Genomic DNA, 15,421 nt, shown 5'->3' with positions numbered 1-15,421 from the left:
TTATTTATTATTATTATTTTGGGCAATGAATTTCATTGATAACTGCGGCGGCCCGTTGAAAGTGCAATAGAATAAAGTGGAAATTAAAACGCAATTTCCCATTGTTGCTGCGTATGAGTAATTTATTACGTATATTACGTATACATGGCGTAATTCCACGAATAACTCGCTGAGCCATCAGGCGGTGAGCACGGGCCAAGCCGTTAGCTGAGCACGCGTTTAATATCGGTTAGATGGAAAGTTGAGTAACACCATGTAAGATTTGGCCCGGTGGATAGTGACCGACTAGGAGATACCCTAAAATTGATTAAATTAATTTGGACAATAAATCAAGTGAATTGACTCTATATCTGTGTATACACTGAAGCGTGCACGACTAGCTGATACCCTGCAGCGAGGCAGTGAGGTTATTTCAAAGACGTGAAGACGCCTTTAACCCCTTTCAAAAGAAATCTGAGCAGACAAAAAGCAGTTTCATGCAGTTGACATAGTTTTTGTTAGATATGCATTTCTATGCGTAGGAGCATTGTTGCTCCACTCTAGTAAACTAGTTTCCATCTCTCTAGCTGCAGCTGACCCACATATGTGGCAAGGCGGCGACTGTGGCGCCACTCTAAGCATCGCAACGAGGTCAATGAGTCATTGGCCGTTGCAGCTTACAGAACCCAACCCCTAACACAGCCACCACCCCCGCCAACAGCCCCTACCACACCCACACACATAGATACATACAACATAAAAAATAAAGAAAAGTACGAAAAAACAAGAAAATGCTACAATGGTAAATAGACGAGGCAATTTTTCGTAATATTTCGAAGCCTCTGTCAATATTTGCATGCAGCTACGTTGAGGCAAGCGCCAAGCAAACAAAAGCAAATTTTCCCCTAGCCCCACGCCCACCAGGCACCTAAAGTCGTGGCCGGTTGGCAGGTTGGCAAGTCCAAGAGTAAAGTAGAAGAAGCGCCGAGCAAACAAAACAGCGCAAAATCAACAAAGTATGACACAATGTTGCATTGCACGCAGCACAGAAAGAGAGAGAGAGAGAGATAGAGAGAGACAATGGCATGAGCTAGGGGTAGCTAGGGGGCTGTCGAGTAGCGATACTTAAGCAAATGCCAATGCGAATGCGGATGCGAAGCTTTGCCATAGAGCCGCAACTTAACTTTGATGGGTTTCCATCATCATCATCTTCATCATAGTCCTATCCGTCGGGGAATTTGGGGTAAGGTAGGGGGCTGGTTGACTCCGACAAATTCGTGTCTAGACTGGCAGACCCTGTGAACTTAATTATGACAACAAAAGCCAGCGCAGCTGTATCTGAGTCTCTCGCTTTTGTATGGCTATGAAAATGGTGTAACACAAAAAAACCGAATTAAAAGAGAAGGGCATTCAAATTGAAAGTAAACGAATAGATGCTACACTAGAAAATAACTGAAGAACTAAACTGATCAATCTATAAACATATAAAAACAATTCTGTCTATGCTATTCAGATATTCAAGGCTCTGTCGATTCCTGCTAATCACGCATATAAATTTATAGATATTGTTAATCATCATTCTGATGACCGAAACGAAATGCCCGTGTACATGTGTCGTATACGCAATGTCATCCTCAGCCGCCCAACATTGCGCATACGCCGCGTGCACGCCAAGTTTTTCCATAAATTTTTTTACATTAATCAATTCATTCGCCACGGCGTGCTAGATGACGTTGCTGGCGATTATAAATATATATACATATAAAAATCTCTACAGTTTTTTATAGTTTTTTTCTGTCGTGCTCGTTTGAATGCACATGCACTCGCTAAAGGTCAAATGGCAACGAAAAAAAGCCACGAGTTTCATCAGAGCAGACACGCTGCCTGAGACAGCATTTGAGACGGAGACTGGGCGAGGTCTGTCACCATCTCTCTCTCGCTCTCTCTCTTTCTAGCTATCGCTGTTGTGGCCCTGTCTGTAGCTTGACTCTGCTTTGCCTTGCTTTGCTTTACTTTATTTTATTTTACTTTTTACGCCTTTTACATTTTTGCCCCATTCATTTGCATGTTTGCCAGCAAACGCTTTGCGCTGTCTGCGTCTGCATCAAAAGGGTTGACTCGACTTTGCTCTCTTTCGCTCGTCTCTCCCGCTGACGGAAACGGAAGCGGCGTCAGCAACGAGACTTTGTCGCTGGCATTTCTTTTCATGCCGTTTTCTTTTTCCTTTTTGTACATTGATATTGAAAATTTTGCTTATTTTTGAATGTTGAATTGCCAAAAATTGTTGTGTTTCGCCTGCATCGCTTGCCAAAAGCCCAGTTGTCCATGGCTAAACAGGCATGTGCAACAAAAGTGCTCGTACAATAACTAGAGACAGACAGAGTATCAGCTGTTTCTACTGCCAAATGGCATGCCCTGAAAACTTTTCTACAAACAAATGACTATCTAGAACAGACGAAACTCATTCTTACAGCTGATTCCTAGCAATTACTACATATATGAACTATCACGTGCTTGTAATGCCAATTGGCATGTCATATATATAAATATATATATATATATTTATTTTATTTATATATTTATAGCCCTCTGGTTTCTATGAGGACTTTGAACTACGTACCATGTGAAATATCAGCAGTTGATAATGCACTGCAAATTCCACTACTATTTTCAGGCAATTTCATCTTTTTAGACACTTTTCAGTTTGCCGTGTACAACTGGGTGGCCTGAATGGCCGTTTATGGCAAATTGAAAATCTATAAACGAATATTTGCGCTGTTTATTCACATAGTCATATAAAAATTCGTGAATGTGAACAATTTGTGCAACGCTGTCTGCGTCTGCGGCTGTCTGGCGCACTTGACTGACGTCAGTTGTCAGAAAATTCTATTTTATTTTCTGTTCAATGTTTATCAGACGTCGGACCATAGATACGACTGCGGCTAGGAATACGTATACGTGACGCTGTACAGCTGCTCGACCTCTCTATCTCTATCCCTATCTCTCCCTCTCTCTCTATCTCTTGTCTATGGCTAGATAGATTTGATTCTAGCTACAATTTAATTGGCAGTGGTTACAAAGTCTTTCGAATTGCATCACATTTCAGCAATTTGGAATGAATAGATCAAGCCATAACAAAAATCTCACACACTACAATTTCTTCAAGTTCAATGTCATCTACGTATTATGCTGGTATATCTACATATATTCGCATTATCATACTAAAGCGGCGATTTGAGTTGAGTTGAGTTGAGTCAAGTTGAGTTGATTTGAGTTCAGTTTACTTTAGTTGCAGGTCCGACATTTCGCCTCATTCAGTTAGACCTTGACATCAATTAAGATGTCAATGCTCCTACTGACCAAATATTCAAAGCATATATACATAACATATAAATATATATATATATGTATATATGTATACATATATGAATGCACTTGACTGTCATTAGCGCTGCTATCATAATCATTAAATTAATAACTTGAAGAATTCAACGAGAATTCAGCCGAGCTCAAAAGCTACAGATATACATATATATATATATATATATATATATATATATATATATATATATATATATATATATATATATATATATATATATTTATATATAGTATATAGTATAGTATAGCACAGCAGATAAACCCACCTCGAGGCACCTCCTTTCACTTAATCAATTGAATTGTCAGCCTCCAAATTGCCCGATTACCATTTGGACAGTCCATTCATTGTGTACTTCTACACTAGACAGCGGGGTATATTAGTTCAGTTAAAATATGTGCTGCAGAGAGGAGCTATGACTAGTCTAGCTATGATAATATTGACAATGATAATGATAATAATAATCATGATAATGCTAACTATATTGATAATGTTAATGAGCAATGATAATAATATTGATCATATATCATAGATCATAATCATATTGATGATAATTACATAATTAGTTCATCATAATCATGTAGATTTTGTTTAGGCCATCTGCCAGTTGTGCACTCCCCACCTGTTCGTCTTTTGTTTAGCTGTCTCTGTTGCAGTTCAAGGAACCTGCCGTCAAGTTTTCGGACATTTGCCGCCCCATTGCCCCAGCCTGTGCCTCACTTAAGTCATTTAGTTATGTGGTTTTATTTTTGCATTGGCGTTGCAAACAAGTTTACACGCTGCCCACCAGAGCAAGCAGCGAGTGTGTGTGCCCACGAGGAGATCAGCGCGTCAACTAAAAATAGCCACAAAATCCATTTAAGTCTCTCACACAGCAAATCGAAGGCAGACCACAAGCTGACTGCCTAGCTGCCTAGCTGCCTGGCTGCCTGCTAAGTCCGTAAGCTAAACAGCTGTCCACATATTGAACAAATATCAATTTTAAGACTCATAATGACATTAGCTTAATATGTCACATTAATTTATTGCGTGTTCGATTCGGAATGTGGTACAGTTGATTCCTGGAAAAAACATTTATTTCTCTGCCAATAAATTTGATGGCAATTTATGCGTAATGCATTGAAGACACTTTAGCGTGAGTGGATAGTTAGTTAGATATATGTAGACAGATAAATATTGAATAGCTTATATATATGTCTCTTAGTGAAAACTCCCTTTTGAGACTAGCTTATATATATGTCTCTTAGTGAAAACTCCCTTTTGAGACTTAACAAAAATGATTAAACTTTTTTGTATTTCTAGATCTTCACTCTATATAACACTGATTCACAACACTGAAAAACTCATCGTACAGAAATATAATAAAAATTATTAAGTTTGCTCATTTGCTTTATAAATTTCTGCATTTAATTCTATAGAACACTAAATTGTCTTTGGTTTTACAACACTGAAACATGATTGGACTGCTACTACAATCTAGTTGATCTAATTAGCCACATTATGGCACAGAATTTCTAACACGCACCATCGCTGAATGGCGCAATCTAGTTGCCTCAACCATGTGAGCCGCTTCTACAGGGCATTTGTATGCACGTGTCTCTGAGTACTTTTTTTTTAGATATGACTGTGTCGCAGACGCGCTCAATCAGTCAACTGCGATAAAAATTACAGCAACAATGCAATTAAAAAAAAGGGGAACAGGTAAAATACAAAAAAAAAAAAAGAAAAATGAACAAAAACTGAGCGTTGAGCCGGTTGAGTCACCTGTTCGCCGTCGCAGTCGCCGTCGCGGCCAGCGTCGACAGCAACATCGGCTGGGAATGCGCAAAAGTCTAAAGTGCCACTTGTTGTTGCTGTTGTTGTAGTGTTGTAAAGTTGCAGCCAGACAGGCAAGCATAAACACACACGCGCACACACACCAGCTCACATACAGACACACACACACACACGCGCGCGCTGACTTTGTTGACAAGTCGTTGTACATTTTAATTTTAGTTGATTAACTTCATTTCTTTTTTTGCAATTTTGTCTTTTTTTTTTCGTCTGGCATTTTGGTATTTGATATAATCGCATACATTTTCGCTGTTTCAATTTGTGTTTCATTTTTTCCATTGTTTTTTTTTTGGCCATTTGTGACCTGCACGCTCACCTGACTGCCGACTGATCCCAGACAGACAAAACTTCCATTATCTTCGCCCGTAAAGTTGCCCTCCGCCTCTCCAGACATTGTCGCTGCGTCATTTGTGTACTTGGCCCCGCTTGATTGTAACTGTACATCAAACAAATGTGCGACAGACTTCAAAATATTTACTGTGTCTCAAGGCCTGGTATGCTGATCAGGCAAAAATTCAAGCAAAGCTAAGATAAATTTTGTTTTTTTTTTTTTCAATTGATAAAAGTAAGAAAAAAATGCATTTATATATATAATACATAAATATAAATGTTTAGTATTTTTTAAATACTAAAAGTGCAGTTGTTCCAGCTTTTCTAGTTTCTTTAAGATAAAAGTTGCAGCTAATAACAAATTTTGAAGCAGAATCAATTCAGAGTTATTCACAAGAATGGACATGAGTATAATTTTACTTTATTAAATTAGTCATAAATTAGTCTTAAAAACTGGCAAAAAATTAGAAATAATTTTATAAAAATTTCTCCTAAATAACAAGAAAACTTTTTTTAATAAGTGTTACCATAATTGATTGTTTTTTAATATAAAAAATTACATATTTGTCTTTTTCGACTGTAAAATATTGTATTACGCAAACAATTGGGCATAGAACATGTCTAGCGATATGAACGGCCTCTCTTTCCGTCTGCACAGCTACATATACACATAGATATGTGTGTGTGTGTGTGTGCGCGTCTATCACGGCTAAATAGCCAGCATAACTATAACATTTCTGCCTATGGGGCTGACTGGTTAGTTGGTACGCTTTGTTTATCGGTCTCTAGCCGCCCGCCCACACACACACACACACACACACGGAGGCACATTCACATGCGAGTAGCTACGAATGCCAGACGCTTGCGCATGTGTTGCTCGATATCGCTTAAGTCGTCTGCTATCTAGTCTAGACGCTTACGCATTTATATACATAAATACATACATTTATATATATTTATATATATATATTATATATATATATATATATTTATCTAAAGTTATGTATGCATGTTTACATTGAACGCATTGCGTTCGCCTCGTTGCTCGCTTTCATTGTTTCACAGCATTTCTTGAGTATTTTTGCAGTATTTTTAGCATTGTGTGTTTTTTTTTAATTTGTGGGAACTTTAGTTTTAAAAACATTTGGTAACGGTCTGTTTGTTTATATTTTGCAAGAGTGTTTGCTGTGGGGGCGTATATTTTTATTTAGCAATTCAGATTTTTGTTTTTGAGTTCTTAAGTTAGTCTTGTTTTTGTTTTTTTTTGCTGGGCAATCGGATGCCCACTTTAAACTTTGTATATTCTTAAGCGAAGGGGAAACAAATGCAAAAAGAAACTATATTTTCAGCTTCAATCAATGTTGTATACATTTAAAATCTCTTGACTTACCTTTGCCTTTTGTTTTGCTGTTTTAGGCCACGTTTTGCTGATCGCCATTGGTGTCGCCGTGTGTTTAGTGTGTGGCAGCGTGCTGGTCACTGTGATTACACTGCGACGCAGCCACAACACGACAGCAGCAGCATCAACAACAGCAACAGCAATAACAACGCGACGCGCAAGACATAAGCCACGGCGCAGCAGCTGCAACAAGGATTGCGAACCTGGCAGCAACTATTATAAAGGTGCGACGGGCAACGAGACTGCCTTTGCTCTGGCCCTACCACTGACAAGGACAGCAGCAGCAGCAGCAGCGGCAGCAGCAGCAGCACAAGCGGATACAGCAACAACCACAGCAACATCAACACCCGCAGCGGCAACATCACTAGCAACAACAACAACAACAGAAGCAACAGCAGCAGCAGCAGCAGCAGCAACACTTTTGTCAACCAAGCCGGAACATTCTGTACCCGTAAGTAGAATCAACCATATTCTAATAAGACAGAGCCAGAAGCAAATGGGGGTCTGTGGCATGCAACACAAATCGTGAAATGGGGCAAGAGACGTCGACGACACGTGTCAAAAAGTTTTGCTTGGTTTCGCTTTGCCTCGTTCATCCTTCTGCATTGGCTTTTCGTACAAAGCGAATGAAAAAAGAAGAAGGAAACCAAAAACCCGCAGCACAGACAGTCGACCAACGGCAATGCTTAGTGGTTGGTGGGTAGGCTGGGTGGTTGGGTGGCTGGCAAAGTCCTTGAAGCAACAGCTCCACTCGTCGTGGAGTCGTGCGTCGTGGTTATATAACAAAAACAGTCGGAAATTTGGTTTTGCCTGCTGCTTTTTGCCTTTTACATTATTTTCTATACCCTGTAGAGAGAAAAAATGGTATAAAGGGTAGACTGGTTATGCGAATGCCAACCACATAAGGTCAAATGCTGTCAAAGATAGAGTTGGTTAATAGTTCAAGCCTTTGGCTCAATGTGACTATCTTTCCTATCGCCTTTCTATGTGATTTTCATAAATTTACCTTTAGCTCATAGATACAACTTATATTAAGAAACGGAATACAGGGTATATTGCTGTTATACACCCCTTGCCAACGCCCTCCGCGTACTTGTTAGCCATGTTATGCAATGTGGGAGACAACAACATGGAGCGTGCCCCGTGTCTGGCCCATTATTGTGAAAAGTATCTGCCGGATGCAAGGCACGTCTGCAGGGTAGTCTTATACACACACACTCACACACTCATATATATTTCTTTGTAGCTTCAATTTTTGATCATTGGCCAAATTCGTTTCGTCATTTGCATTATGAGAGAAAATTGATTTTATTATTTATGTTTAATATTGAATCTGAAAGAACGAAAACTGCACCTACTTGAGCTAAAGAGCTTAACCGAGCTGACAGCTAGGCCAGATTTAACTTAAAGTCTCTTTTTTAGACTTTACATATGGTTAAGCCTTGACAACAGCCGCCCGCACAATCTGTACTGCATCGTTGCGGCAAAGACCAAAGCACTGCCGATGGCTAAGCCGCAAAGCAGAGGCACTACAATTAAGAAAAATTGCACTCACGTGTACCTGACTAAATAATACTCTGTAAAAAGTTAGCAAAATTGACATATGAATGACTTAAGATGGGAAAGTGCTTGCAAGTGACTTTCAAACGATAAAACCGATTCCTTAATGGCAGACCGAGTGAAAGAGCTAGTCGAGCTAAGTACCTGAAGCTTTCTAATTAGCGAGTGCCCACTGTATACTCTTCTTTTTGCAAATTTTTATACAGAGTAAAAACAAAGACGAAGACTTTTTGACAAATTGTTGCTCGCTGCGCTGACAACTCGAAACATGCTTCATTATTTATTACAGGCCCACATACATAGTGCATATGTATGCTAGTGCGTGTGTGTCACTGACAAACAGCATGGGAAAGCACTTACACACACACATACATGCATATGCCCTATTGTGAATTTTGCTTTGTTTTAGCAGCGCCTTCAACACAATTTCTGCCTATCTGCTAAGCATCGCATACACATACGCACACATACATAATGTAGTAGGTATGTGTGCATGCGTGACTTGGCATTTAGAACAGAGCTAGAGCGAGAAGGAGATGGAGATAGAAAGCGTTGCGTGGGCGTCGTAACTGGCGCTGCTGCCGGCGCTGCCAACGCAATAAGAAGCACAACAATTGCCGCTAATAACCCAAGGCGTCGACGCCACGTTTTAATCGAATTTTATTTCGCCGCCGTTAGCCAATGAATAATTCAATTTGATTATTAAATATGTGCGTCTCAGACAGACGACGCGGCACGCGGAGTAGATTTCATTATTACCGTTATATGTTGCACGCACACACGCACACAAATAATAAGCTTTTAAAACACTTTTCTCCAGTTTTCCCTAAAGCATTGTGTTTTCGGCAGCTATTATTATGTTGTACCGTTTGATCGTTTGGCATAAAGAACCAGTGGAAATAATGGAACCTGCTTTGGTTTGCAGTTCTCGTATGTCATTGCAAGCAAAACAATGGCTGTCTACGGCAGCCATTATGAGGATTCGCCATTTGCCCAAAGAACAAGTGGAACTAGCAGCTCATTACGAACTAGACAATGTAAGACAGTTCTCATGCACACATATGTATGTATGCAAATACATTCATGCGTATGCATGTAAAAACAGCTCGCAAATTTGCCCGCATATTTCTGCTTAATTTAAATGGCAACAAAGATTGCGAGTGAAAAATAAAAACGAAATTATTTGCTAGATTTGTCATTTGTCACGCTCACTTGAACACATCAATCGGCAGGTGTGGGCGGGGCTAGGCGGTAGCAGACCCACAAAATAATGTGGGACATACAGAATTGTGTCAACGGCAACGAAACGTTCAATACATGCAATCTTCATAAATATACAAGTACACACACACTAGCACGCAAGAGCACAACACATGCACATACACGTTTGATCAGTACCGTTACTCGGACACATTTTTATTTTACATGAGCATTGACTTTTCATTTGACTTTTGCGAGCGAAATGCGTGGTTCTGGCACGTGCCATATAGATATAAATGCACTACAAACACTGTAAAAAACTATGTAATATTTAACTACAAACAACAAACTTTGTTCATTTCGCAAGAGTCGTTGCTACCTCGATACTTCCAAACAAAATCAGTTCGATTGTCGATTTTTAAAACCAATAAGATCATTGGCGTTGCCACCACGTCTGGCAATGATGTCGCGAGCATACCAAAGGGGTTCTCCACCTTACTAAAATGTACCTTGTACCTTTGTATTAAACTTTTGACCAATTGGCATTCTTACTTTAATCGATATTTGGCGCCAGGGTTGCATTTCATAATTTTGCCTCGCATTTTGCCTCTTTTAAGCAATTTATGTATTTGGGTTTGCCATAAACATGTCTGCATATATTAACAAGACCGCAACATGTGGCAGCGGTGCCGGTCGTTGCAAGCAAAAACCCATTTCACTGAGCGCCTTTCATGAACAGCTCGAGAAGGCGGAGAACGAAATGAGTGTAAACAAGGCCAAATCTGCTCCAGCGGCATCTTTACCAACAGTTCGAGCTTTAACTTCAAGTCCAACTTCAAAAACCAATAAACAAGTGAACACGCTCCACACTAAAGCACATGACATTCCAATTGGCAATGGCTCAACCATGCCTGAAGCTGTAGTCTCAGATAGTCTTCGCGGCGGTCGTCGTGGACGTCGACATTGTTCCCATCGCGGTCGCTCCTGTCCACGCCTGCTCACGCCCACACGCGAGGTGCCCCACGAGCTGCAAAAGGTGGATCGCATGACATCCTCGGATTTCCGCCATGATTTCGCCGCACATTTGGAGAATATGCGCACGCGGCAGAAGGATCAGGAACACATGCGTTTCTTTCAATTGGCAATGCAGGAGAATCGTCATCTGTTTGCTGGAAAAACTGTACTAATCCTCGCCTGCGGCACAGGCACTTTGGCTTTGATGGCCGTACGTGCGGGTGCCAAAATGGTCTTTGCTCTGGACCACTCCCAGGTGACGGATTATGCACGGCTCGTTGTACAAGCAAATAAGATGGAGCACGTTGTAAAGGTGCTTCATGGCAGAGTGGAAGATGTGAAGCTGCCCCAACGCGTGGATGGCATTGTTTGCAACTGGATGGGTCAGTGTCTGCTATACGAATCAGAGCTACTGGAGCTAATCCAAGCACGCGATCGTTGGCTTAAGCCTGAAGGCTTCATTCTGCCCGATCTGGGTGCACTTTATCTGCTAGCTGGAGCAGAGCACCTGCTGAAGAACGAGCGCTGCGATTGGTGGCTGGATGTCTATGGCTTCAATATGAACGCCCTGCGACGCTACGCACTGGCCGAGCCACGATTTGCCAGGACAACGGGCGAGCGTGTGCTCACATCGGCTGAGCAAGTTTTGTGCCTGGATTTGCGTACAGCCTCTCGAGAAGATTTGCATATCGATCGGAAGATTCAGTTGACAGTGCACCAGGACGGCTATTGCGAGTGTTTCGTGCTCTACTTCGATGTGTCCTTCAGTCGCGCTCATCTGCCGCTCCAGCTGAGCTGCAATCCCTGTTTGAATACATCTCTCAAGTCGCTGTGGTACCAGACGCTACTCTTCGTGGAGCAGCCGTTCATCATGCGCACCAAGTCTATATATACGGGTCGCCTGATCTTTCGACCTTGGCCCAGCTTTCAGCGCATGAAAATCCACGTTGAGCTGACTGCGGGCTCAGCGGATGGCATTCAATGGAGTCCGCTGGTGCACAAGAGTTGGCTGCTAACGTCGCGCTTTCAGACTGTCGCGGAGGTGGCTCAATGCCAGGACTTGCTTAACTAAAGTTCGATTAGATTTGTGCATTTTATTAGACAAAGTTGATTGAACTGTTTTTGTTTTCTCTCTTTCGTTGCAGATGCTATCGGTACAGTCGGCCGGCTGCGCGGGAATGGAGCGGCTTGGCGTTCCAACCCGCACATCATTGAGCACACCACCCGATGATAGGTGAGCGCAGTATGCAATATGATTGACTGATTGACTGATGGATTGAAATGACTGGCTATTGTAATAAGCCTCGATGATAGGAAGTTGAGTGTTTAGAGATTCTGGTGGGAGTACGAAATAAAGCGATGGGTACTGATTGATTGATTGATTGACTGACTGATTTTGTTGCCACAGTATGCAACTATAATAAACTAGGCACTAAGCTATCTAGTGCTTCATTTAGATGACTAAAGAGCTGGCTGACTAAAGGGCAGAGTGATTGATTGATGAACTGACTAAAGCAAAAATGAAGGCAAGGAAATTGTAAATCTTGCAGATGCTTAGTACTTCTGTTATACTTCAAGTCAGTATAACAGTTTGTAGTGCTTGATTGATTGAAGAAATCAGAGACTGACTGATGATCTAAGCATAATTCAAAGTCTTAGGCTTGATTGACTGACTGTTGCATAACTCAGAGAGAGAGAGAGGCTTGATTGACTGACTGATGATCTAGGCAAAACTGGGAACGAATGAGCCAATGGGCCAATAGGTAATTGTTTAGAGTAGTCAAATTGTAAAGTTGCCTTTAGAAACTGACTGATTGATCGAGTTATTGACGGCACTGCTGATCAGTTATCAATAAAAATACTCAAAGTTTACTCCTTGCTTAACAGGGATCAATTTAGATGTAGAATGCGCGTTGATGCGCTCCAAGCACGTGAGCTGCTGGCCGTGCGTGGCGAGACTGTGATTCGTAACAACAGCAGCAACATAGGCAGCAGTAGCAGCAGCGGCGGCGGCAGCGGCAGCAGCAGCGGCAGCAACAATCAGCAACAGCAACAACTTCACAACAATAAGCAACAACATTCCCACCATCAGCAGCAATTGCAACAACAGAAGCAGCAGCAGCATCAACAACATTATCAGCAACATGGCAGCAGCAGCAGCAACAACAACAACACGCATAGTATTAACCATTTTCTGGCACGCGGCGGCATTGAAGCAACAACCTTAAAATATGGCAGCAGTGGCAGTGGCAGCGGCAGCGGCAGCGGCAGCAGCTATAAAAGCGAACAAAGCAACGCCTCGACATGCAGCTCGCTGAATAGCCACAGCGCCGATCATCATCAACATTACCAATATCAGCTGCAGCAACAGCAGACGCCGCGCTGCCCGCATCATGTACCACTGCCGGACAGCGAGTACGGACAGGATCGTCATCTGCAAATACGCAGCAGCTATCAGGTGAGACGCACACTGTCCCTAGACAGTCTAGAAGCCCAACTCATTGTCTGTTTGCTTTTGCTTTTTAGCAATCGGAAATTACGCGCTCGTATACAAAGCCGCCGCCCAATAAAACTGTACGCGATGTGCCTGAACATATATGCGCTGCCAGCTCCAGCTATCGCCTGGCCACTAGTGCGGCAGCAGCAGCAGCAGCAGCGGGCGCAACACCAACTGGCCATAGCTGCAACAGCTCCAGCGCGACAGCGTCTAGCGCTTACGCTTTAGCGGCAGCAGCCAACGCAGCCACCAAATCCAAGCCGAATGCCATCACAAAATTCTTCTCACGCATCAGTTCGCCGAAGTCGCCGACATCGCTGGCGACAAGTTCGAGTGGTGCTATTGGCTCGGTGACAGCTAGTGCCACGCCCTTAGCTGCAACTGGCTGCTCCTCATTAGCCTCGTCAGCGTCCATGTCTTCGTCCGCCTCCTCGTTGGCCTCATCAGCGGGCATGCCCGCCTGTGTCTCACCCTCCTCATCGGCGTCATCGCTGGCAGCGGCGCCATTGACAGCGCTGCCCACGCTAAAGAGCACCGCCTGCAGCACTGGCGGTGCGACATTTAGCATGGCTCAGGATCAGGCAGCGCAGCAGCAGCCGGATGAGACGACGCAATAATTCCAACCCTTAGCTTTTGATGGAGCCGTAGCAGATTGTTAAGAGGGAGAGAGAGATCTGTCCAACAACTTCGCGCTGGCACGAAAAGACTGTTTATTAGTCAGAATTTAATTTGTAAACGATGAGAGGAGATAAACACACAAACACACAAACACACAAACACACACACACAAACACACACACACACTCACACACCCATGCAGAGGGACAGACACAGTTTAGTTTTGTACTCATTTCCATTGTCGCATGCTAAAAATATTTATACATAAACAAATTGAGACAGTTAATGCATATATATACATATGTGTGTATGTATAGGAACATTACGGTACATATTGTATTTTGTTAGTTTGAATATATATATATATATGTGTATATATATAACTATATAGTTTTTAACAAACACATCAAAAAAAACAAATTCTAACTAAAACTCTAGCCCCACCACCACCACCCAAAATGAATCAATCAATCAATCATATGTATATATATATCTATATATATATTATATATATATTGTATTTGTTTGATGGCCCCTTGTGCTGGAACACAATTCAAATTTTTAGTTCAATTCAAAATGCATAAATTAATTGAATTTGTAAATATTTAAAATGAAAATTGCAGAAAAATCGTAGTAGAAATTTGAATTCTGTTTAAACAACTTTGAATATTAAACGTATTATGTGTTCAAGCAACGATTTCTTAAAAATTATATATATATATATACCTTATATATATATATATTGCAGACTTTGGGGTTTGTTTTCTTGGTCCGTCATCAAGTGCAGGTGTAAATTTTTTTCTTCTATTTAGTTTAGCCAAATAGCGCAAATAAAAATTGATAATAAATAATAGACATACATAAGTTAATATCTAAATAATTATAATAATATATATCTAATATATATATCAATATATATATGTTTGTACACAGCAATGTAAATCTTAAGCACAAATCTCAACAACAAAAAAATTGCAAAAAAAAACAAAAAATTGCAGAAAATATAAAAGACCGTTTGAAAAGCAACAAAAAAACATGCTATAAAAATTTTAATTTTTTTAAATATATAATATTAGAATTTGGCGTCGTTACTTAAAAAAAAAAAAACAGAAAAAACAACAAAATAAAAAATTATATTATTCCAAGATAAATATAATTATAACAGAAAAAAGTCAGCTGCAAGCTGCTATAAAAATGATTCATGTAATGTATATAGTAGGATATATCTATATATGTATAACTATATATTTTTTTGCCTTTGGTCCTAGACGAACAAACTGTGTGCATGTGTATAGGTCGACAGAGAGAGAGGGAGAGAGGGTGAGCAAGAGCGAGAGGGGAAGGTAGTGGCAGAAAGCGAGGAAGTTAGAGTTCTTAATGTATTACCCAAATAAAATATTTAAACTTAACTAGATGCAGTAGCAGCAATTCCAATCAAAGCACTCAAAAGCCAGTGGCATTATCTATCTAGCATATGTATATACATATTTATATATTGATATACAAATGCAATATATATAAAAGATAAATTAGTTTGGAGCCCGATTAACTCGTATATAAATATATTTATTGAATGGTTTCAATACTTACGATCCATTAAAGCATACAAAAT

The 15,421-nt window shown here is 40.9% G+C and overlaps 3 protein-coding genes across 4 annotated transcripts in view; all 3 read left to right on the top strand.

Moving 5' to 3' along the window:
* LOC111600504 overlaps positions 1–7,257 on the top strand; it is a gene marked incomplete at its 3' end in the record, with an annotated part of 57,140 nt that extends 49,883 nt beyond the window's left edge. The window contains exon 2 of the mRNA XM_030223769.1: positions 6,938–7,257. Coding sequence (XP_030079629.1) covers positions 6,938–7,257 — 320 coding nt within the window. The remainder of the gene's footprint in view (positions 1–6,937) is intronic.
* Positions 7,258–7,319: 62 nt separating this feature from the next.
* Positions 7,320–14,004, top strand: LOC111600473 (putative GPI-anchored protein pfl2). Of its 2 annotated transcripts, none has more exons than XM_023316583.2 (4): positions 7,320–7,371; positions 11,840–11,928; positions 12,582–13,152; positions 13,221–14,004. In XM_023316583.2, exons 2-4 carry the CDS (start codon positions 11,840–11,842, stop codon positions 13,806–13,808), a joined length of 1,248 nt encoding a protein of 415 aa, XP_023172351.2. In that variant the 5' UTR covers positions 7,320–7,371; the 3' UTR covers positions 13,809–14,004. The 2 variants fall into 2 exon arrangements, with proteins under 2 accessions (XP_023172351.2, XP_023172352.2); XM_023316584.2 differs by lacking the exon at positions 7,320–7,371 and adding an exon at positions 11,700–11,767.
* LOC111600472 (protein arginine N-methyltransferase 1) lies at positions 10,284–11,766 on the top strand. The gene has a single exon (XM_023316582.2). It carries the CDS (start codon positions 10,327–10,329, stop codon positions 11,764–11,766), a length of 1,440 nt encoding a protein of 479 aa, XP_023172350.2. The 5' UTR covers positions 10,284–10,326.
* Positions 14,005–15,421: the final 1,417 nt, after the last annotated feature.

This window comes from Drosophila hydei, unplaced genomic scaffold (genome assembly GCF_003285905.1).
Source record: "Drosophila hydei strain 15085-1641.00,03,60 unplaced genomic scaffold, DhydRS2 tig00000283-arrow-arrow-pilon, whole genome shotgun sequence".
NCBI classification, from domain to species: domain Eukaryota; kingdom Metazoa; phylum Arthropoda; class Insecta; order Diptera; family Drosophilidae; genus Drosophila; species Drosophila hydei.
Note: the sequence above shows the minus strand (reverse complement) of the source record. Positions and strands in the feature narration are given on the sequence as shown.

Excerpts from the sequence above, each read along its gene's own strand:
- LOC111600472 (XM_023316582.2), top strand. The coding sequence starts at position 10,327 with ATGTCTGCATATATTAACAAGACCGCAACATGTGGCAGCGGTGCCGGT.
- LOC111600473 (XM_023316583.2), top strand. The coding sequence starts at position 11,840 with ATGCTATCGGTACAGTCGGCCGGCTGCGCGGGAATGGAGCGGCTTGGC. Across the intron at positions 11,929-12,581 it reads AGCACACCACCCGATGATAG|GGATCAATTTAGATGTAGAA; the intron begins GTGAGCGCAGTA and ends CTTGCTTAACAG. Across the intron at positions 13,153-13,220 it reads AAATACGCAGCAGCTATCAG|CAATCGGAAATTACGCGCTC; the intron begins GTGAGACGCACA and ends TTTGCTTTTTAG.